The following is a 24,121-nucleotide window of genomic DNA, read 5'->3' on the forward strand; positions in this document are numbered from 1 at the left end:
GGAGACAGAGATACAGATATGGATATAGATGCAGAGAGATGGAGAAAAATATATATCTAAATATTGTCTTTCCCTAACTGAAGTATTCTTATTACTTTTATTGCTTCATTTCTTTACTTCTAGACTATTTCATGATTAATTTTTTTAAAATATAGTCATTCTAAGTACTAGAATCAAAGGAGACTTTTTCTTGGACCATTTGGTGTTCATTCTATCTACAACTACCTGAAGGGAGGCTCTAGCCAGGTGGGTGTTGGTCTCTTCTCCTAGGCAACCAGCAACAGAAGAAGGGGACACAGTCTCAAGTGACGCTGGGAGAGGTCTAGGCTGGATGTTAGGAGAAAGTTCTTGCCAGAGAGAGTGATTGGCATTGGAATGGGCTGCCGAGGGTGGTGGTGGAGTTGCTGGCCCTGGAAGTATTGAAGCAAAGCCTGGATGAGGCACTTAGTGCCATGGTCTAGTTGACTGGCTAGGGCTGGGTGCTAGGTTGGACTGGATGATCTTGGAGGCCTCTTCCAACCTGGTTGATTCTATGATTCTATGACTGTCCCCCTGAAAGGTCAGTAGTGATGTGATCATTCACAGGTAATGGGGCATTATCAGCTAGATGAGTTTTCAAGACTGCTGATCCATTCAATCCATGCAAAATGCATTTTAGACAAAAAACTTAAATAGAAGGGCTGGGTGCTGGGTTGGAGTGGATGAACTTGGAGGTCTCTCCTAACCTGGATAATTCTATGATTCTGTGATTTAGAGTGTGCTGGGTTTTCCTAGTAGATCAAAGACAGTCTCTGCCTATACAGCCAGAAGAGAGCAGTGTGCCAGTGAAGTCTCATTTTGAAGATTTTAATGCTGTGATGAATGGCTTTTTACTGACCTTCTGCAAGACATTCATTTCATCCACAAGGCCTCATAACATTGGTCACAATTTGCTGTGCCTCCAGAGCAAACTGGAGGCGTAAGTAAACCTCTTCTTACTCAGTTTAAAGTGTCTTACTCATTTGAACTCTCATTTCCAAGAACTGATTACAGTTAAGGGGAAGATTAAATACAATTGAGTGGCTCAGCTGATCCTGACATGTATGCTGATAGGTTTTCTCTTTATGGAAGTAGCTGTTCAAGAGTTAGAGCTCCTTCTTTTAATGAAGACTCTAGGTCTACCATATCAGATAGGTTGTCTCAGAGCACCTCACCCACCTTGTGGGCAGAAAGCCACTCTCTAACACCAAATCACAGAGGGAAATGTAGGAGGCACAGACCAAAGGAATGAAGAAAATAATCACATGTCCTTATTTCTCCTTCCTTATGCAGGGACATAAGTAGAGCCAGACCCACCATTCTCATAGATTTCTCAGAGTCCTGACTCCTCTCTCCTGCCTTCACACTGGATTCTGCAAAAGAACTTTATTTTTTTTACCAGCCAGGAAACTCTCAGAGAAGGACTTTGTCTGCCAGCAGAACCAAGGCTGGGGAGCACATGGCTTTGAGTTCACAGATCATTTGGCTATGCTCAAGCTTGGATTGTGCCTTGAGCATTCTGGATAAGAAAGGCAAAGCATTTTCTTCCAGCAGGGCAAATTCACTTGTCAGTTCTCTCCTGCAATTGGCTTGTGGTTACTCTGAGAAGCCAGAAATGCCTGGAGTGATTGCTAGTATGGTTGATTTTTGCCATCTTGCCTGAAAATAGCAGGCATTAGCAGGCAAATACTGAATTGTCCATGTTTCATCTTCCTCCTGGAGCTTAAAGACAGTATTCATCTCTCTACTTCCTTTCCTGCCATGCTTCTTCAAAGGTGACTGTACGGTACAAATCCCAGTCATTCTATCACTCTTCTATTCCTAGTCTTAATAAGCAGTAACAGCTGAGGTGTAGGGATTATTCTTGAAGACTTACTGACAAGTCTGAAGGAGCTGTTGGTTTGAGGTGCAGCAGAAAATTGTTCACCTTCAGCTAGTCCTTAATCCCAGGAAATATTCACCTCACAGTCATTGCCGCTCTTAGAATGAAGAGTGTTATATAAGAGCAGATACTTTTTATGAGGTGAGAAGGAAAAAAAATGGTTTAAATAGACTTTTTTTTTTTCCTGAGAGTAAGTGCCTGCTGAATTTTATTTGCTTTTGGTTTCCTTTTCCTAACAATACTGAACTTCAGCAGAATGAACTACTGGGTTGCTCTCAACCGTTGCTTCCCTCGTACGTAACTCTGTTTGTACAGACATGTATTTCTTTTTTGTTGTTGCTTCTCTGAATGCTGTTTATTTAAGTGATTGTTGGCTCCTTTCCTGTCCTTTGTTGACCCCAGGAAACAATTTTTTTTTAATATGTTTCCATTCTGGGATTTCTATTATCTACTGACTTGAGCTGGGTGTAGTTCTGTGAAAAGACCCAAAAGAGAGAGAGAGATGAAGTTACTCCTAAAGTCAACTTGGCTTCCAGTCTGAGGCCCAAGGAAACAGTCACTTGAAACAAAGCACTTAGAAGGTAGTCTTATAAGTCTCCTTCCCAAGATCAAACCAGGATGAAGTGTGATCACCTTCATAAAGTTGAAGGAGGTTGTTTTACAATTTGGTGGAAAGAACTCATGCTGTTAATTAGTCACATTTATTTGGGGGAGGGGGCAGTAGTGGAGGGTGAATAGGGGAAAGGAAGTTGGGAAAGCAAAACAGAACAGAAGAGAAAAAATCTTCATGATGAGGTGCTCAGCAGGATGAAGGAACAAAAGGAAGGCTTTCTGCCTGTCTCCTGATATTTTCCAACTCAGCAAAAAAATCCATTGTGTAGCTTAAAGGGGGGAAAAAAAGTTAAAGTTGAAAGCTTAGTGTGTGAAAGCAACTGCTCAACCATTGTGTAATATGGGCTAATGTAATGTCACTCTTTCCCCATGATGTAAGTTACAGTTTTTGTCCCACTTGCCGTGGTCAGTGTTACTGCTTTCACTTTTCAAAAGGGGATGTGGAGAAGGTATTTCTCTTTAGCCCCACCACTTCTTTCCTACCCTGAAACAAATACTTCTGTTAGGAAAAATCAGTGCTGACCAGATGTCACTGACTTTTTTCTCCCTCTCCTTTTTTTTTCTTTGCATGTGTCCCTTAACAGCTGGCAAGAATATCAGCTCAAATTATTCACCACAAGCACACTCTTTCTGTTTGTCTCCAGATAAAGGGATTTGAAGTCCTGGTTGTCAGAGGGGGATGTGGAAAACTGTGGAATGGATTTCTTTGGGCACAGGGAATATTTCCTGAAGATCTTTACATCAGCCAGGGATGATCATCACTAGCATGAAAAACCAAACAGAACTTTTAGAGTTGTGTGATGGTTTGGGTGTTACCTGCCTGATTTGTAAATCACCCAGGCTAGACTGAGCAGGTCTGGAAATTGAATGAAGCTATATTTACAGCTTAGCACAATATACAAGCAGGTATGTACAATATATACAGTTATAGACAGAAATAGACAAGTTAAAAGGTAATACAGAAACACAACAGCCCTCCCAGAAACCTGAGTCTGCAGGAGGGGCTCTCAACCACCCTTCCACCTTCCTCCCACCTCCCTCTACCTTACCCAAGATCTTGCCTTATGCCCGAGGAAGATTGGAGGGTCAGCCAGAGGGGTTAGGAAGCAGATGGATTAGTCACACAGACAGCAGGTTAGCTTAGAGAGAGTTCAGCCCAAGCCCAGACAGCAACTCTGTTATCTATGTTTACATTCTTATTCTTATACATCTCAGCAAGCCTATGAGTGAAGTAGACATCACCATTGTTTTCCTCTCACAGGAAATCTAGTAATCTAGTAATCTAGTTCTTCTCACCAAAATATTCTAGCTAGCTTCAAATTAGCACAAGTTGGCACTTCATGTTCTCAGGAACTGTTTTAGCCCATAATGTTTTCCTGGAACCATTCTGAAGTGGGCTGCTCACAAGAAGTAGCAAATCTAAATGTAAAGAGACTTTTTTTGTTTCTATCATGTCAGCTGAAAACATAAAACCTTCCATGTGCTTACAGATGGGAAATACAGTGAGCAGATGACAAAAAAACTGCTGTGCAGGAATGAGGTAGAATTACTTGGAACAATATGCATGTGTCTGTGCTACTTTGAACCACATTCTCTACACCTGGCAACTGTTCTGAAGGCATAACACAGTACTAGGTTTGCAGTGAGACCACTCCATACACAGCCCTGATAGCTCAGGGCTCAGGAGATGGCAGTGGTGATGCAATGAGTGGCATCGCTCCACCTGAAACTACTCTGTCAGTACTGATGTGCACAGTGCAGAATGGCAGCTGATTGATATTCATGAACTGTCACCTAATGGCCCTCATAACCCATGTCAGCAAGGACTATTACCTTATACCCCTGTCGGACAAGGGGCAACAGATGGAAGCTGAGGCATAGGAACTTCCATGTGAACCTGAGGAAGGATTTTTTTCCCCTGTGAGAGTGACAGAGCACTGGAACAGGCTGCACAGGGGGGCTGTGGAATCTCCCTCTCTGGAGATATTCAAGACCTGCATGGATGTATTCCTATGTGATCTGTTCTGAGTGATCCTGCCCTGGCAGGGGGGCTGGACCAGATGATCTTTTGAGGTCCCTTCCAGCCCCTGACATTCTGTGATTCTGTGATTCGGTGATAACATTCTCTTCCCCTCATATTTACAGTTGTATCTTCTTTTCACAACTGTCATAGGTAACTGAAGTGGTAGAGAGTACTGCTGTGTTCTTCCCCAGTTATGGCTCCAGTGCTAAATAAGTATGTTTGCATTATATGAGCAAAGATAATTAAGGAGCTTGGTACATGGAAGTCATGGCACTACAGCATTGTTTTTAACATCGGATGAGATTTAACAAGGCCAAGTGCAGGCTTCTACACTTTGGCCACAACAACCCCAAGCAGCACTACAAGCTGGGGACAGAGTGGCTGGAGAGCAGCCAGGCAAAAACAGACCTGGGGGTAGCTGAACATGAGTCAGCATTGTGCCCAGGTGGCCAAGAGAGCCAATGGCATCCTGGCCTGGATCAGGAACAGTGTGGCCAGTAGGACAAGGGAGGTTATTCTGCCCCTGGACTCAGCACTGGTCAGGCCACACCTTGAGTGCTGTGTCTAGTTCTGGGCTCCTCAATTCAAGAAAGATGTTGAGATATTGGAAGGTGTCCAGAGAAGGGCAATGAAGCTGGTGAGGGGCCTGGAGCACAGCCCTGTGAGGAGAGGCTGAGCGAGCTGGGGGTGTGCAGCCTGGAGCAGAGGAGCCTCAGGGCTGACCTCATTGCTACAGGTATAACTACCTGAATGGAGGTTGTAACCAGGTGGGGGGTGGCCTCTTCTCCCAGGCAACCAGCAACAGAACAAGGGGACACAGTCTCAAGTTGTGCTGGGGGAGGTCTAGGCTGGATGTTAGGAGGAAGTTGTTGGCAGAGAGAGTGATTGGCATTGGAATGGGCTGCCCAGGGAGGTGGTGGAGTCACTGTCCCTGGAGGTGTTGAATAAAAGCCTGGCTGAGGCACTTAGTGCCATGGTCTAGTTGATTGTCTAGGGCTGGGTGCTAGGTTGGACTGGATGGTCTTGGAGGTCTCTTCCAACCTGATTGATTCTGTGTTTCTCTGACATAGAACCCTATGCTTATGCCTCATCATGTCTACTGCCAGTCTTTGAAGTCCATTCAGTTTTGAGCCTACCTGTTTTGGAATCCAGAGACAAGAGTTGACTGTGAGTTTCTGTCCATGTTAGGGTGCATAGAGGTGGGGCTCCAGACTAATGGAAAGGTCATCTTGGGTGACCTAGATTTCCCTAAGGGATCCTATGTCTATCAGCTCCTGCACTCCAGGTAACTTTAAAGCAGACTGGATAGCAGCTCCTGTGCCTTCATTTCTGTTCTGAAAAGTGGGATATTATGGTACATGACATTGTTTCTGAAGTGGGTTTAGATACATATAAAATTTAAACTATTTAATAAAAATTAATTAGAATTACTACTGCATTTTCCATATTGTTATCCAGCACACTATTTTGTTTGTTTCCCTGATGGCCCCAAGGCAAGAGCAGATGTTTTCACTGAGCTCTCCTCAAACACTTCCAAATCACTTCATCACCGAAAACCAGCAACAGTGACAGTCTTTCTTCCAACATTCAATCTCATCATCCTTCAGACACTTATAAAAGACAACTTCAGAGCCAAATAGGACATTGCAATACCTGACATTGGAGCCATCATCTCCAAAGAAAGAAAGAAAGAGAAAAAGAGAGGGAAAGAGAGAGAGAGGGAAAGAGAGAGGGAAAGAGAGAGGGAAAGAGAGAGGGAAAGAGAGAGGGAAGGAAAGAGGGAAGGAAAGAGGGAAGGAAAGAGGGAAGGAAAGAGGGAAGGAAAGAGGGAAGGAAAGAGGGAAAGAAAGAGGGAAAGAAAGAGAGAAAGAAAGAGAGAAAGAGAGAAAGAGAGAAAGAGAGAAAGAGAGAAGGAAAGAAGGAAAGAAGGAAAGAAGGAAAGAAAGAAAGAAAGAAAGAAAGAAAGAAAGAAAGAAAGAAAGAAAGAAAGAAAGAAAGAAAGAAAGAAAGAAAGAAAGAAAGAAAGAAAGAAAGAAAGAAAGAAAGAAAGAAAGAAAGGGAAAGAGAAAGAGCGAGAGGGAAAGAGAGAGAAAGAGAAAGAGAGAGAGAAAGAGAGGAAGGAAGGAAGGAAGGAAGGAAGGAAGGAAGGAAGGAAGGAAGGAAGGAAGGAAGGAAGGAAGGAAGGAAGGAAGGAAGGAAGGAAGGAAGGAAGGAAGGAAGGAAGGAAGGAAGGAAGGAAGGAAGGAAGGAAGGAAGGAAGGAAGGAAATTTTGTGCAATTAAGGAGCATTATATTTCGGCTTTACCTCAATCATCAATGGCCTGAAACACAAATATTGATTTAACTGGAATCAGTTTTGCTTTACCAATAATGGGGTAATACTTCATTAGGGAAAGGGGAAAAAACATGAGAATGTCTAACAATAGAGCATTACTAAAACCTTCTGATTCCCTTAACAGAAAAGCTACTTTCAAAACCACAAGTCATTAATCAGTAACAGTTGCTCCCAGCACCTGTTATTTATTCCTGTCATTAACACTTTCTTCAGCATTTCTGACAGAAATTAGTAGCTCTTCTAACTGGTAGAGAGAAGCTCTTTGGAACATCCCCAGAACGTGATGGCTGTTTGATCTACAATGTGTGTTTACAGCTTACCTCAGTACGGAATGGCAGTTTTTCTTTTCCAATGGTGGGATCATTCTCTGATCACTATGTAGGTTTAAAAAGCACTGAATATCCTATACCTTTAGCTGAATGCTCTTGCAGCCTTCACTCTTTGCTATGCCCTGGTTAATTGGTCAAAGGAGCAGAGGCACACAATTACTGCAGAGTGTGTACAGGTGCCAAAGCATTTCCAGCCACCACAAACCCACTATGCTAGAAATGGAAACTCAGAGAGCTTAGAAGCTGCAATCATAGAATCAACCAGGTTGGAAGAGACCTCTGACATCATCCAGTCCTACCTAACACCCAGCCCTAGACAATCAACTAGACCATGGCACTAAGTGCCTCAGACAGGCTTTGCTTTAACACCTTCAGGCACGGCAACTCCACCACCTCCCTGGGCAGCCCATTCCAATGCCAATCACTCTCTCTGTGAAGAACTTCCTCCTAACATCCAGTCTAGATCTCCTCCAGCACAACTTCAGACTGTGTCCCCTTGTTCTGTTGCTGGTTGCCTGGGAGAAGAGACCAACCCTCATCTGGTTACAGCCTCCCTTCAGGTAGTTGAAGACAGCAATGAGGTCCCCCCTGAGCCTGCTCTTCTCCAGGCCAAACACCCCCAGCTCCCTCAGCCTCTCCTCATAGAGTTTGTGTTCCAGGCCCCTCACCAGCTTCAGTGCCCTTCTTTAGACATGTTCCAGTATCTCAACATCTCTCTTGAATTGAGGAGCCCAGAACTGGACACAGCACTCAAGGTGTGGCCTGACCAGTGCTGAGTACAGGGGAAGAATAACCTCCCAATGTCAGGTTTATGGTTGAACCTCATGGTCTTCAGGCCTTTTCCAACCTAAACGACTCTACAATTCTATCTACTGAACCTGTTTCATGTTTATTCACAATTCAAACATTGAGATTTGTAGTTGTTTCCTAATATCATTAGATAATGGGTTTCATCTGGAATCCACTGTTTTCATTTAGGACTGTTGAAGTTGTGTTAGTCTTGGGGTTTGTAGTGTTGTTTTAGCAAAAAGCATGCATTGGGTTGGATTTAGAAGTCTGTTTCTTTAATACAGATAGATAAGAAAGCAGTGTATTGTGTTTATCAAAAGGAAATGTCAGCAGAACTTTATAGTCTGATCATTAGATAATGCAGATAAGTCTGCTGAGTTTGTATGCTCACAACTGCCATAACAGATAACACTTCCTGAAGTCAATTAGGAAAACTTCCACAATGCCATACTGCTCCAAGAAGGAAGAGAGGAAGAGAGAGAGAAAGAGAGAAAGAGAGAAAGAGAGAGAGAGAGAGAGAGAGAGAGAGAGAGAGAGAAAGGAAGGAAGTAAGGAAGGAAGGAAGGAAGGAAGGAAGGAAGGAAGGAAGGAAGGAAGGAAGGAAGGAAGGAAGGAAGGAAGGAAGGAAGGAAGGAAGGAAGGAAGGAAGGAAGGAAGGAAGGAAGGAAGGAAGGAAGGAAGGAAGGAAGGAAGGAAGGAAGGAAGGAAGGAAGGGGGGAAGAGGGAAAGAGAGAAAGAGAGAAAGAGAGAAAGAGAGAAAGGAAGGAAGGAAGGAAGGAAGGAAGGAAGGAAGGAAGGAAGGAAGGAAGGAAGGAAGGAAGGAAGGAAGGAAGGAACTATAACAAGCACCATAAGTAGTTGCTCCATGTCAGTTTTTTGCTCTGAACGATCCTACTCACATTGAGCAACAGCAGAGGCCACCTGAATTTTCCAAACGCATCCAGAATGATGGTAGCAGCAGCTGTGGCAAGCCGTCACCACTGAGGGGCAACAGAGAATTCCATGGGCCCTTTGATTCAAACCAAGGTAAAACCAGGCCTAAGCAAGGGGCTTACATTTTTGAGACAGGTGGCCTTTGTAAACACTCCTGTTTGCATGTCTGAAAAACCTCATAACAAAAAAACTCTTAATGAGCTGAAAGGAAAGACACAAGTAGTAGCCAGATATAGGGTGATGGAGGCCTGATGTTCCTCTGTTTAAATTTGGGGTATTTTGAATCTGTTGAAAACATTGTGAAGAGTTTTCATCTGCTTATATTATTGCTAAAATACAGTATCACAGTATCACAGTATCACCAAGGTTGGAAGAGACCTCACAGATCATCTAGTCCAACCCTTTACCACAGTGCCCAAGGCTAGACCATGGCACCAAGTGCTACATCCAACCTTGCCTTGAACTGCCCCAGGGACGACGACTCCACCACCTCCCCAGGCAGCCCATTCCAGTGTCCAATGACTCTCTCAGTGAAGAACTTTCTCCTCACCTCGAGCCGAAATTTCCCCTGGCGCAGCCTGAGGCTGTGTCCTCTTGTTCTGGAGCTGGCCACCTGAGAGAAGAGAGCAACCTCCTCCTGGCCACAACCACCCTTCAGGTAGTTGTAGACAGCAATAAGGTCACCCCTGAGCCTCCTCTTCTCCAGGCTAAACAATCCCAGCTCCCTAAGCCTCTCCTCGTAGGGCTGTGCTCAAGGCCTCTCACCAGCCTCGTCGCCCTTCTCTGGACACGCTCAAGCATCTCAGTGTCCTTCCTAAACTGGGGGGCCCAGAACTGAACGCAGTACTCGAGGTGTGGTCTGACCAGTGCAGAGTACAGGGGCAGAATGACCTCCCTGCTCCTGCTGACCACACCACTCCTGATACAGGCCAGGATGCCACTGGCTCTCTTGGCCACCTGGGCACACTGCTGGCTCATGTTCAGGCGGGTATCAATCAGTACCCCCAGATCCCTCTCTGTCTGGCTGCTCTCCAGCCACTCCGACCCCAGCCTGTATCTCTGCATGGGGTTGTTGTGGCCAAAGTGCAGCACCCTGCACTTTGAGCTATTGAACCCCATCCCATTGGCCTCTGCCCATCTGTGCAGGCGGTCAAGGTCCCGCTGCAGAGCCCTTCTGCCCTCCAGCTCAGTCACATCTGCCCCCAGCTTAGTGTCATCTGCAAACTTGCCCTTTAGGCAAGCATTTCGTATCACATAATGCTTCTTGCCTTATGTAATTAGTTGGGATGAGATTTAACAAGGCCAAGTGCAGGCTTCTACACTTTGGCCACAACAACCCCAAGCAGTGCTGCAGGCTAGGGACAGAGTGGCTGGAGAGCAGCCAGGCAGAAAGGGACCTGGGGGTACTGGTAGATAGTAGCTGAACATGAACCAGCAGTGTGCCCAGGTGGCCAAAACAGCCAATGGCATCCTGGCCTGGATCAGGAACAGTGTGGCCAGTAGGACAAGGGAGGTTATTCTGCCCCTGTACTCAGCACTGCTCAGGCCACACCTTGAGTGCTGTGTCCAGTTCTGGGCTCCTCAATTCAAGAGAGATGTTGAGATATTGGAAGGTGTCCAGAGAAGGGCAACAAAGCTGGTGAGGGGCCTGGAACACAAACCCTGTGAGGAGAGGCTGAGGGAGCTGGGGGTGTTTAGCCTGGAGAAGAGCAGGCTCAGGGGTGACCTCATTGCTGTCTACAACTACCTGAAGGGAGGCTGTAACCAGGTGGGGATTGGTCTCTTCTGCCATGCAATCAGCAACAGAACAAAGGGACACAGTCTCAAGTTGTGCCAGGGGAGGTCTAGGCTGGATGTTAGGAGGAAGTTGTTGGCAGAGAGAGTGATTGGCATTGGAATGGGCTGCCCAGGGAGGTGGTGGAGTCTCCGTGCCTGAAGGTGTTGAAGCAAAGTCTGTCTGAGTCACTTAGTGCCATGGTCTAGTTGATTGTCTAGGGATGGGTGATAGGATGGGCTGGATGATGTTGGAGGTCTCTTCCAACCTGGTTGATCCTATGATTCTATGATTCTCTCCTGCACACACTGCACTGCACACACAGTTATACCACCGCAGCTGCCTCCCCCACCCCCGCCAGTTTGTCTGCTTGCTGCCAGCGCAGGGTTTCTGTATCCTCTCTGAGATGATGGATGTTTCAATTGTGATATGGGTCTTTATTCCCTGCAAGCATCTGAAAGCACTTTGCAAAAATAGCTCTCCACCTTGCAGGCAAGCAGTCTGACGTGCACAGATAGGAAGTAGCCTCACTCACCTTGGAGGGTATTTTAACATTCCCCGCCAACCTCTGTATTCTCTCACAGGCACAAATGACCTTCTCCTTATTAGCACAACCAGGAGGCCCCCATTTTCCTAAAGTCCTGGAAAGATTAAGTGACACAGGTCCAAGGTTGCACAGGAAGTCTGGACAGAGCACTGGAAATAGACGGGGGCCCTCCTGAGCCCCTCCGCAGTGCCTTGACCACACAACCATCCTTCCTCTCTCAAGGTTACACTCCAGGTCTGTGGTAGAGCTGGGAACAGTACCCAAGTTTCCTGATACCTAAGCTGCTCTCCTGCACTACATACAAAGTAAACACAATATCAGCTTAAAGAAATTTAGAAACCCCTTGCAATTAAACCTAAGACATCCTGCCTGAATCCAAAGCTTCCTACATTTCAGAAGCTTAAGAAGTCCACTACCAAAGACAGGGCACCTAACCTCTCCTGCTTTGTGTCTCACCCATGCCAACACTGCAAAAGCCACCTGTCACCAAGATAGATTTGCAGGTGGAGGCATAGGCTGAGGGGTGCCCTCTGCAGCCGGCCTGTTGAGACCTGACACTGAAGGAGGCCAAGCTCTCCCTGACTGCTGCAGGGTGGAAGGGAGAAGATGCTGCAGTTTGAGGTGGGGACACGAAGGGATAGTATCTCAACAAGAGCCCAAGGAGGGATCCCAAGTCTCTGAGGTCCTGGTACAGTGTGCTGTTTGGCAGTGGGGGGATGAACCCCCCAGGGGGTAGACTTGCTTAGATCATCTGTGGGCTTTTCTGTCCCCCACCCATGGGGGCGTGCTCTGCATTAGTACTTGAAGCTTTCCTGGGAAGAAGCAGAGATGTGCTGTGTCAGGAGGGGCACAGTGCCATGTGCCCCTGCAGCTTGTTGGAGGCTTTCCATTAATTTTAATGGGCTTTGGATCAGGCCCTGAATTCCCAGCTGTCCTGGCTAAATGGCCTTCCCAGGCAGGCTCTCCTCTCATTTTAGAACGAAGAGGCCTTTTGGAGAGCCTGCTGACAGGGAAGTTTTGACCACTTTTAGGTGGCAGAGCTCCTGTCATCAGGTGAGTACTACCCTAGCAAGACAGAAGCAAGTAGGTGTGCATCACTTGCTTATGCCACCTGCTCTCTGTCACACAAACACATGCATGAATTACACCCCCTGCCCAGATAATCCTATTTTTTTCAACAGAAAGGCCCAGATACTAAAGATGAGGAGTATAGATTCAGTGCTACACACTGTATGCCTCAACCTGCTCTGGTCTGGTCACTAAGAGCTTCTGTATATACATTTACACTCATGTTTGTGGAGCTTAGCAGTCCTCTACAAGAAGTAGACACAACATGTGGCCACAGCCCAAATCCTGCTCAAGACAGAAACAGAAGAAGCCATTGGGATTATCTGTGTAGACATCATCTCTGCAGGTACTTCAGAAAGACAAGACCGTTTCCTTCTCTTTGCCCACAATTTGTTTTCCTTTGCTTACCAAGCTTAGCACTTTTGATAATTAACACCCTCAGACAAACAGAACTTTATGAAGCTGTTTCATTTTTAAGCCATTAGCTGCATTCTAATGCCATGCACCTTTACAAGAGCAAGGAGCTGTGTGCTTCTCCTGACCTTTACCTGACACCATATTGAAGCAGTACTCGCTGTGGAACTAGACCTGCTGTTAGAGAGGCACTCAACCATCAGTGACCTTCTGTTTGTCACTGCTATTTCTGCAGAAACAACACTAAGAGGGCCCAGCTGAGACCTTGGTGCTGGCTGTGAAAAGTGCAGTGCATCATAAGAGACAAGCCTGCTCCATAAAGCCTGAGAAGAAGAAACTGAGAGAAAAAGTGATTTGCCTAAGGTCAGAAAGAAATCAGCAACGGGTAGAAATAAAACTTAACAGGACTCACTTGTTTGTCCAATCTGCGAGGCTGTGTTGTTACAAACACCTGTTGCTATACACAATGTCATGCCTCATTTAACATAGGATGCATTGACTGGTTATTGGCAGGTTGTTGTGTTACTGCTCAGACTGCAAATGCTGTTCAGACCATCACCCATAGGCTGGGCTTGAATACTCCACATCACTCTCCTTATGAAAGCTTTCCATAAAACAGATACTTTGGGATCAATGAAAAGGACAATTCTTTTGGGTCGCTTCAGCAGAAGCAAGTCAATAGATCTTGTCCAAAGCTTGGCTCTGTGAGAAAGTCTTACAGACAGGCAAGCCCCTACAGTCAGTGTGAGTTTTCTGTTGACCTCACACCAAAGTACAGTCCCAGTGTTTCGTGTAGTTATGAACACTAAACCAAGAGCAGCACATATGCATTTTACAGCTATGGAGCACCAGCTGTGATAATCGCTTGATTGTATCTGCTATCCTGCTCTTTGTGGTTAGGATAGCACTTCCCTCCCCTGCATTGAATGGGAAGAGAGGACTTTCATTGTCTCCCCGAAGCTGCAGGAAGTGCTCCACAATGATTTGGGTTCAGCTTTTATGAAACAAAAAGGAAATTATTTCCTAGTTTTTCCTTTCCTTCCCCAAATGGGAGAACGCTTTGCCTGTTTCTGAAGGGCTGCTGCTAGGTAACATGCAGCAAAACCTGAAAGAGAACTAGGGCAAAATAAACTGGGCAATTTGCCTGAGCATCCAGGGGCTGATCAGGGGATAGGATCATACCTTGCCCCAACGTGAAGCCAGCGGAACTGAAATTAAAAATGCAACTAATACTTTGGACAGGTATCCTAGCCAGGAGAGTTGTGGTGACCAGTTAATTTAGTGTCACCGCTTCTTGGAAAGGGAAATGTCACCTCCCAGCAACTATAAATGGAGGAGCTTACATCCCATGGATGCAAATCAAAGACTTGAGTTGGGAGCCCCTGCTGGTGTGTCCTGAGTGTCCCAAACTCCCCTGGACGGCAGGCAAGTGTATGAGGTTGTGAGAAATGAAGAGCTGAGTCATGATGAGCCTCACACCCAGGTGGCAACAGAGTGCACAGTCATTGCTCTTCCTTGGGAAGTCACACTGTACGTGTTCATACGCAGCCCAACGTGACTGAGCAAACATTGCTCAAGGTTTTGATAGACATCCACCTTTGGGGTAAGGGTAAGCACAACCATGGGGTCAACAGTTCAGAAGGGGTCTACAAAGAACACATTATTCCCCAGCCTTTGTAATACATCTCTGTCCTACCCCATCCACCCATGAGTCCATAGAAGTCTGACATAGAATCATAGAATCAACCAGGTTGGAAGAGACCTCCAACATCATCCAGTCCAACCTAGCACCCAGCCCTAGACAATCAACTAGACCATGGCACTAAGTGCCTCAGCCAGGCTTTTCTTCAACACCTCCAGGGATGGCAACTCCACCACCTCCCTGGGCAGCCCATTCCAATGCCAATCACTCTCTCTGTCAAGAACTTCCTCCTAACATCCAGCCTAGACCTCCCCTGGCACAACCTGAGACTGTGTCCCCTTGTTCTATTGCTGGTTGCCTGGCAGAAGAGACCAACCCCTACCTGGCTACAGCCTCCCTTCAGGTAGTTGTAGACAGCAATGAGGTCCCCCCCTGAGCCTCCTCTTCTCCAGGCTAAACACCCCCAGCTCCCTCAGCCTCTCCTCACAGGGCTCTGTTCCAGGCCCCTCACCAGCTTTGTTGCGCTTCTCTGGACACCTTCCAGTATCTCAACATCTCTCTTGAATTGAGAAGCCCAAAACTGGACACATTGGACAGTCAGTGGCCTGACCAGTGTTGAGTTCAGGGGAAGAATAACCTCCCTTGTCCTACTGGCCACACTGTTCCTGATCCAGGCCAGGATGCCATTGGCTGTCTTGGCCACCTGGGAGACATTCACTGAGTTCATCATGGCTGATGGAATTAACGTAGCACTCTGATTATCATTAATAATATTTATTTTGGAAAAATATTTTTAAAAAATGAATTTCTTCATTAACAAAATGGTAAAAAAAAAACAAAAAACAAAAAAAACCAAAACAAAACCCCAAAAACTCAAATAACATTTGCACAATATTCCATAAATACATTTATATACAAAAAAATATAGTCACATAGAGACCCGAAGTGCCTTTATACATATTTACCAACAAAATTTAAATTATAAAAAAAAATTGAAGGTCACAAAATACACAAACTTTACAATTATCCATGAAAATATTTTTTTTACAGGTTCAAAAAAATAACACACTTCTTTTTTTTTTCTCACCTAGTAAAAACACATTTTTAGTATCAAAAAAAGGACAATAAAGGCAGTGTTTGTGTCTAATTCAAGAAAAAGACTGGCTCATAAGAATCCAAAATATACACTTCAGGCAGTGCATGCTTCTTACGTAGTAATTAAGTCCATTCATTTAAATATATATAGAAAAGCAACTGACCATAGTGCAATGATAAATTTCATAAAAGGCAGTGCAACAGTAATCTTTGAACACAGACCCTTTGCCTGGTGTCCATCTTGTTCCTTTATTTTGCAGTCACTTGCTAACTTCAGTAGAGAACCAGCTCAAGCCTGAATTTAGTTTCTCAGCAGCAGTCAGTGAAGGAATCTATCTCCCATTCCTCTTTCAGCAGCATTCATCGGGGCATGTCTCCTCTGAAATTGTTCTGAACAACCACCTTATCATATCGCCTCTGGTTTACACCTGGTGAGAGAAAACACAAGCAGAGACCAGGAGAGGTTAATGGAAAGTGGGAAGAGAACTGTAAGGCTGCAGAGAGTTGAGATTCTGTCTTTAGAGCGGGCGAGAATGGACTCTGCGTGAAGCATGCCAAAGTGTAAGTCAGCAGATCACAACCACAGTCATTGTATCCATACCCACAGAAGTCACCATCCACAGCAACAAGCTGCTGAGCTCGCCTTTACAACTTCCACAGCATGACAAACTCGAGCTGGCTGGATTTCAGCAGGTACTGTGGCACCTGATGTGTGTTAGACAAGGGTTGCACACTGAGAGTTCTGTCTGCTGTTCCATCTGCCAGGCAACATACTAACCTCAGTTGCTATGATGCACTCATCTTTCTCTTCTGATATGACATACACCGACTGGTACTTTGTGTCCTTTGAAGTGGAATATACTGAATCTGGCCGTTTTCTTTCAGAAGTATCACTACTGAAGACAAAAAGAAACAACACAGGTCAAATGACTGCTCCTTAATGCTACCTGAGACACACACAACCACCCCCCTTCAGTGGCAACCTGTCCCCTATGCCCATATGTGAGAGATACCTCTTTAGGTGCACTGCACTTTTCTCCTCTGCCTCTGAATCATACGTTTCACACTTGGCTTCACATTTGCCATGTTCCTCTTTAACAGAGTCCTCGTTCTTGAGTTCATGCACCAAATTGTAATCCACAGACGGGTATCGGACTTTGTAGCCACTTTTATCAGAGTTATCACTGTGAAAGTCTACTTTCTTATTTGTGTTTTTAATCTGAGTAGCACCAATGACACTTATGGAAATGTCCTTCTCACGCTGGCAGTTTGCCAGGTTGTTCATGGTCTCAGTCTCGCTCCTGCAGGCGTCAGGCTGGTGGTGCGTTTTCTGCACTCTGAGCCTGACGCAGACAACCACAGCAGCGCAGCCCAGCAGCAGCATGAGGACCAAGATAATCCCAGCGCAGACAGCGATCCAGGGGAACTGGGAATTCTGGCCTTCGGTATACTTCTCAGTGAAGTCAACAATAATCGGTCCCTGAGGTGGCTCGGGGAGCAGAAACTGGCAGTTGAGCCCACCATAGCCTCGGGCACATTCACAGACATAGCGGTTGTTTCTTTCGTGGCAGGTGGCCCCGTTGTGGCAGGGGTTGTGCTCACATCTGCTCACTGGGGTGCTGCAGTTCTTCCCATTGTATCCCGGGGGGCAGGTGCAGGAATAGTCATTGACACCATCCTGGCAGGTCCCTCCATTGACACAGGGAAAGGAGGCGCAGTCATCCACATTATCATCACAGTGTCTCCCAGTGAATCCAGCCTGGCACTGGCATATGTAGGAATTCCCCAGATCAATGCACTGGGCTCCTGCAAGACATTGATGGGGATAGGAGCTGAGTGGTGAGCAGACAGACCCAACAGCCTCTCACTTGCTGTTCGTGGGGCAACCATCACAAATGACAGCTGACAGTTTGAGATGTTAGCTCAACCTTTGCCAAGTCTAATCCACCATAAAAAGCACAGGTTTTGTGAAAGAAGATATTTGTTAATAACCAGATCTACTTTCTATTCCCCACCTTTTTTTTTTTAACAGCTTGAACAACAAGACCAACCCAGATCAGTTTAACACCACAATCTCAAGTTACAGAGTTTGAGTGGCAATGAAAGAGGACTGCAGCAAAGAAGGTCTTTGCTAGTTCAATCAAAACAAGAAGATTACCACTACCAGATTACAAGCAATAATGTTTAGAACTTGTATGGCATTTTGCATCTACAGACCTCCAAGAATCCTTGCAAAACATTTGCAAGTATAATCTTCCACATTTTTATGCACAAAGCTTCAGGCCAAGTCATCTGGCTACAGCCACCCCTTGAGAAAACGCAATCTGCGACAGTAGCTCAAACCACACCATTACTTTTTAAGTACATTTCCTCCGCCAGGGCAGCTATGGACATGACATGCATCATGACTGATTAGTGGGTCTTGTTATTAAGCTCAGACCAGAAGTCAAAGTAGCGGGAAGCGACCCTTTGAAGGTCACTGTAGTGTGTTTGGCCTTACCATTAGCACAAGGGCTGGAGCTGCAGTAATCAATTTTCTTCTCACAGTTGAACCCAGAATAACCCAGTGGGCAGCGGCAGCTGTAACCCCCATCAGGGTTGTCTGTGCATCGCCCACCATTGAAGCATGGTCCGTCGGCACAAGTCATTGCACTTAGCTCACAGTTTTTACCGTAGAAGCCTGGGGGGCAGGTACAGGAATAGCTGTTCTCAAGATCCTGGGGGGAGGAAAAGATATAATAAATATCTGAAGTTGCTTTGAAATCCAATACAGGATTTTGAAAATCAGTAAAACTGACATTAACTCCTCCCTTGGAGTTTCAGATGGCACAGGGGACTCAAACTTACAGTGCAGCTTCCACCATTCTTGCAGGGGTTGGCATCACATTCATTAATTTCAATCTCACAGTTGGAGCCTGTGTACCCAGGTCGACAAGAACAAGTGTAGCTCCCCTGACCAGTGTTGGTGCATGTGGCACCATTCTTGCAGGGCTTGTGGTGGGTGCAGTAGTTCAGATCTGCAAAAACAAGAAAAAAGAGGGGAGTCAAAATACTTGCTAGCACAAGGTGAGTGAGTTGGAAATAGCCTCTTGCTTTCTGTGTTTTAAAACAGACACAGCCAAAGACTAAGAACTCACCCTGGTTACAGAAAAGGCCACCCCAGCCTTCCTGGCAGTTGCACTGCCATGGCTGCTGACAGGTACCATGAAGACAGCCTGGGTATCGGATACACTCATCACAATATCGCCCCTGCCAACCCACTCTGCATCTAAAAAAACATAAAAGAAAACCAAAAAACAACAACACAGTCTTGTTAGATTAAAACTTTTCACAGTTGGAAAACCTATCATGGATTCTGCAAACACACTGATGCCAGGGATCAAGTTTCCTACAAGGCCTCAGTGATCCTTCATGTAAGAAAGTCACTGAGTCCAACCGTAGCATCAGCTTTCATCAGTCCCAGCTATTTCTTCCACTTCCTTAGACAGAGACATGGTTCCAGGAAGTTAATGTGTTTACTCTAGTAACAAACAGCTAAACCTCAAACACAGCACTGTAAACTCATTAGGTTAATATTAATGGCACTGATGTTTGACTCATAGATTAATACTCTGATCTGACATCACCTGGATTTCTCACATTGCCCCCTAACATGAAGAAAGGCATTCATACTGACTCTTCGACTGACCAATGGCTTACTCAACACCAGAGCATCAATGCTGAAGGCAAAACAGGGAGCAGAAAGGAAGTGGAAAACTTACTTGCATTCCCCAGGCTTGTCGCAAAAGCCATGCTGCTCATCGCATCCAGGCAAACAAATCGCTGTGAAAAAGAAAACAAGCAGGGAGAGACATCAGCACTGGGGCTGAAAGGCCTCTCTCTTTTATGAGTCCGATCCCAAGAGCACCTTGCAGGTGCAGAGTGAGCCCCTTTTACTAGGTCGGGGCAGTTGAGTGCAGCTGAGTTAATCTCTGGAGTCTGCAGGAGTATTGATCTCACCCCATAACTGGGCACTTTACTTATCGCCAGGGATGAGCATTCTTCTTAATACAGTTGCACACAGACAAAAGAGGGCTCACAATTGCTCCCTTCCCCACAGCCACTCACCCCCCTTCCCTTCCCAGTGAGGGTCAGAAGTCCTTTTTTCCAATTCTATGCACACAGCTCCACCTCTTAATATCCTCCAAAAGTGTGTGTGCAGATAAGAGTGGACAGCTGGTGTGCAGGGTGCCAGTGCAAGACAGCTGCTCTATTGTCTATTCTCTCCCAGCAGCTGCCCCACTGCAACAATACTCCAGTCCAGGAGCCAATGGGGCCTGCGGCCGGCAGGCAGGCAGCCTATCCCAGCCCACAGCTAATCTATGGCACGCGCGTGATTTCGCTGCAAAAAAAACTTTGTTTTTTCTTATTCAAATAAATAAGTCTAAAGTTCTTCCTCCCTTCTTCCCCCCCCCCCCCCCCCCCCCCCCTCCCTCTGCCTCGCTCTGAAAAGGGGCGGGTGGGTGGGTGCAGACCTAGTAAAAGAGGTAAGCGGGCCAGCAGGAGGGAGGATGAGGGAAGAGAAAAAAGGGACTTCTGCTCATTACTTTGCCTGGTTATGGAACTCATTAAGCAGGCACTGCAAAGTTTTAATTCAACAAAGCCAGCCCAAGACAATGGCATGCGAGGGGAAGCAGGGCGGGGGGGGGAAGAGGGGGGTGAAAGAAAGAATCAGCACTGATAATCAGATCGCCTCCAAGTAAGAAAGAATGGAGCTGGGGGCAAGGCGACGGGAAGCAATCTGCAACTGGCAGCTCTGTTCGCTAACGGCAAAACATTCTTTCTGCATGTACACACAAACACATCTCCCCTGACTAGTAGGTTCCAGTTGCTGCAACAAGCTGGCTTTTTTCTAAGAGTGAAAGCAGAGCAAAGAACGTACATAACAAGAAAGGTGGACAGCCTTTTACTTTGCTATGGGAAGAGCAACAACCTACAGGCATCAAAAAGTGCTGACAGCCCTAAAAAGCTGATTATCAAAATGCTTCCTTTTTCCCCGCCCCTTGACACAACTGGGCTATGTACTTCTGATCATGGGAAAGCTTGTAATTCCTACTTAAAACATTATCAGAGGAAATGCAAGCCCACTCTGCTTGCTGTTTGTTGTGCAACATATCACAAACTGCTAAAAGCATCCTAGCAGTCACTAACAGTGTGTATAATCCACCTGGGCCTGTTTGATTGCAGCTCAGCTGAGGCTGAAGTTTAGGTGGGCTTTAAGGAAAAGAAAAGCAAGCAAGAAAAAAAAAAAAAGACAAACACAAGAAGTTCACAACTTGAGGCTGTAGCCTCTAAATGTTTTCTTCCTGGCTATCTGGCCCTTCAATGTCTACAGGAACACTCACCCAGCATGTCATCTGCCACTGTACTTCAGGTCCATCTATACACACATAGAGAATACCATCACATGCTGCAGCAGGAGCTCTGTGTGCATGTTTGGGTGTACACTGCTATGTATCTATGAAAGAGAGTAATCTTGTACAAAGCTGCAGGTATCTGACAATCCTGTCCCCTCTGTGATCTGCTTACTGTCCCAGCTCTTTCTGCTGTATCAACGCACCATATTCCTCAACAACTCTAACCTCAAGTATAGTTTTAAACTCATGTTCCTCACTACTTTCTTAATAGTAATGATCATGGCAATGGCACAGAGAAGAGATGGGGAAGAAGTTGACGGTTTTTACAGTTCCAGGTGCAACAATCTGTTAGTGCCAATTTATGAGTGCTCTAAATGAGTCACGTGTAGTTTAGAGATCACAGAGAATACCTTGGACCTCCCAATACATTTTTCAATATAAGATAGGAAGGCATCAAACTTTAACAAGCCTACCAACAGGTTGGCTGCATGAATGTTACCAAAGCCTAGCTCACTCACCTGATGATGATGATGATATAATGTACCATGGTTGGAGGGGTGGCCAAGTATAAAAAGTAGTCATGATCTACTTTAATAAATTGTCAAGCAAATGCTGAATATTTTGCTGTCAGATTGGATGTCTATAGCAAAGGAGCAAGAGTGTAATTCTGGCACTGGTACTTTATTAGCTGGAGAGGAGCCTGTCTGTTAAGTTTCTGTGGCAGTGCAGAGGACCTCCCATCACCCACACATATAAAGGCTGTGCACAGCACCAGACCTCTACCACTGTAGCTTGGTTCACCCTCTCCTGTGGGGCCTGACGTCAGAGAAACAACCTCACAAGAGCTCAGGGGACACTGCTGCAACTGGCACCTCAGTAGACAAGAAGGTGGACACTCACGCTCAGTGCAGTACTGGCCTTTCCAGCCTGGGTTGCAGACTTTCTCGCCACGCTCTCCACAAGTGAAGTGACCAAAGGCATCGTCGCGGGGGCGGCAGAAGACAGAGCAGCCGTCTCCGTAGTAGTGCTCATCGCAAACAAAGCGATAGGAGTACTTGAGGTCAGTGCGGCCGCTGCTGTGCAGGTCTTGGGACCACTCTTCACCCACTGCCAAGTGCCTCTGGGTGGCCAAGCGGCTGATGAGGCGCTCAGGATTTTCTGTGTCAAAGTGGAGAGGACAGAAGTAATTTGGGAGCCTGAAGCAGACAGGGGTGTAGGAAAACCCTCAGCTGGAAAGGGAACTGCAGAGGCAGGGTGATAGGACTGGATGCCAACAGGTTGCCTTCTCTTCCCATGGTCTCCCAAAAAGAAGCTCAGGGAAAGGATGGTAAGGAACATATTGCACACCACAGAGAGAGGGGCTACAGGGCTGGGATTATTCCAGGGAAGAGTATGTTTTAGGAAAAGTCTCTTTTGAGACAGTTACCTGTGGTGAGGTCATCAGGAGAGTCCGTATGCAGAGCCTCAATAATGAGCGAGAAGGTGCCCTGGTGAAAAAAGAGGTAGACACAACCCACGGGGAGAATGAGAGCAGGCAGAGACAGTCAGTGCCCCTAGCATCCCAAGAGTTATCAGTCCCTCAAGACACCCCTGGGAAGACTGATGGCTCATTGGAAAGATGCTCACTCAAGTAGCCAGCCAGGGGGGGTGGGATGAGATTCGAGCCGCCCCCTTTCGCGCCGCCCCTCTACTTACAGGCCAGGTGAAGCCGAAGGGGAAGCGGATGGGATTGCTGAAAGCGGGGTCGGCACCACCCGCTCCATCGGGGACGCTGAAGGAGTTGGCACCGAGGACGGGGGTGATGGCACTGCCGTAGGTGCAGGGCGGCTCAGGGGAGACGCTGGCCTGGTAGTGCTTGAGGCAGACGCGGAAGAACGTCTTGCAGTCGCACTGCTGCAGCCCGCCGCCGCCGGGGCTGCCCCCGCGGCAGCAGTTGCGGTTGCTGAGCAGCCCCTTCTTATTGACAAACTCCTGCAGCTTCAACTCGAAGACCCCGGAGCAGGCGACCTGCGAGACGGGGACATCGGCCGTCAGCCCGCCGAGCAGCTCGCTCCCCTGGCCCAAACCCAACCGCGCCGAGCATCAGCCGGACCAACACCCCGGTTCCCGATGCCCCTCCCCACTTCCTCCTCTGCAACAGGCAGCACCAGACCCCGGCACCTCCGCGGGACCCCGCGGTCCCGGGACCACTGCAGGTATTTCTGCACCCCACTCCGTGGGCACTTACCTGGCAGCGGCTCAGCAGCACAGAGAGGAGGGCGAGCGTCAGCAGGAACCGACCTCCCATTTTGGAGGGGCAGCTCTGGTGCCCTCTCTGTCCTGCCACTTGTCTTCTCGTCAGAGGGGAAAGGGGAAAGTGTCTCTCGGGGGAAGGGAAAAACACAGCGGCTGAAGCCGGACGCCCCAGCAGAGCTGGAAGAGTTAGTGTCACGGTCTCCCTTCAGGAGTGTCTCTGACTTTTTTTTCCCTCTGTCGCTATCTCTTACGTGTAGCCTGTCGGCTACTGACAGCTCTTTTCGGATGGAAGATTAAAAAAAAAATTAAAAATATATAAAACCAAAACCAAAACAAACAACAACAACAACAAAAAAAAAACGCGCGAGAGAAAATTAAACAAAATTTTAAGATTGATCTGCTAAAATCTTTATCTTTCCCAATCCACGATGCTCCTCCTCTTCTCCAGGAAGAAAAATGAAAATAAAAATAAGCAACTTAATTCCCAACAGAGGCGGAGAAAAGACTTCTCAAGGAAGATTAAAAATCGACAAACTGGAAATCCCTGCAGAGGCAGAAGCGGAGGCGGCGGCAGCGGTGGTAATGCCCGGTGCGGTGTGGGAGCGGCTCTGCGCGGCTCTGCGCGGCTGCTGTCGCCCTGCGCACGTCGGGGACGGTGGATGTCAAACGGCAGCGGGTCACGTCGGAGCCTTGATCCTCTTTTTTTCTCTTTTGCAAAAGAAGCGAAGCTTTCTTTCCTTGTTGTGGGCTTACTTTTGTTGTTAGAGGAATCCCAGCCAACAAAAATACGATCGTGTCTCAATAGCGGCGCACGAAGCGTGTCCGGGTGTGCTCTTAACAGGGGGGTGGGGGGGGGAGGGAGGTGGGGGAGTGGGATGTGTGTGTGCCTGCTCTGCTCTGCGCCGCGGCTCGGCGCCTCTCTCCGAGGGTGAAGCGCTAAGGATCTGCCTCTCCTTGGGCGCCTGCCTCCCTTATATCCCGCCGGCCGCCTGCATGCCTAATGAGATGCAAATGAGCAGCCCCCCAATC

The 24,121-nt window shown here is 46.9% G+C and overlaps 1 protein-coding gene across 1 annotated transcript; it reads right to left on the minus strand.

The window, feature by feature from the left end:
• Nucleotides 1-15,237: 15,237 nt before the first annotated feature.
• DLL1 (delta like canonical Notch ligand 1) lies at nt 15,238-23,423 on the minus strand. Its single transcript, XM_064158474.1, has 11 exons — nt 23,085-23,423; nt 22,553-22,864; nt 22,284-22,344; nt 21,758-22,015; nt 19,223-19,283; nt 18,599-18,729; nt 18,309-18,478; nt 17,962-18,178; nt 16,475-17,267; nt 16,240-16,357; nt 15,238-15,889 (listed from the first exon to the last, which is right to left on the minus strand). Exons 1-11 carry the CDS (start codon nt 23,142-23,144, stop codon nt 15,884-15,886), a joined length of 2,187 nt encoding a protein of 728 aa, XP_064014544.1. The 5' UTR covers nt 23,145-23,423; the 3' UTR covers nt 15,238-15,883.
• Between the last annotated feature and the right edge of the window lie 698 nt (nt 23,424-24,121).

The sequence above is a fragment of the Pogoniulus pusillus genome, chromosome 18 (assembly GCF_015220805.1).
Source record: "Pogoniulus pusillus isolate bPogPus1 chromosome 18, bPogPus1.pri, whole genome shotgun sequence".
Lineage (NCBI taxonomy): Eukaryota > Metazoa > Chordata > Aves > Piciformes > Lybiidae > Pogoniulus > Pogoniulus pusillus.

Coding starts and splice junctions, on each gene's coding strand:
- DLL1 (XM_064158474.1), bottom strand. CDS start 23,144: ATGGGAGGTCGGTTCCTGCTGACGCTCGCCCTCCTCTCTGTGCTGCTG. Junction 18,730..19,222: donor GACAAGCCTGGGGAATGCAA/GTAAGTTTTCCA, acceptor ATGTTTTTTTAG/ATGCAGAGTGGGTTGGCAGG. Junction 18,179..18,308: donor AGAATGGTGGAAGCTGCACT/GTAAGTTTGAGT, acceptor TCCTCCCCCCAG/GATCTTGAGAACAGCTATTC.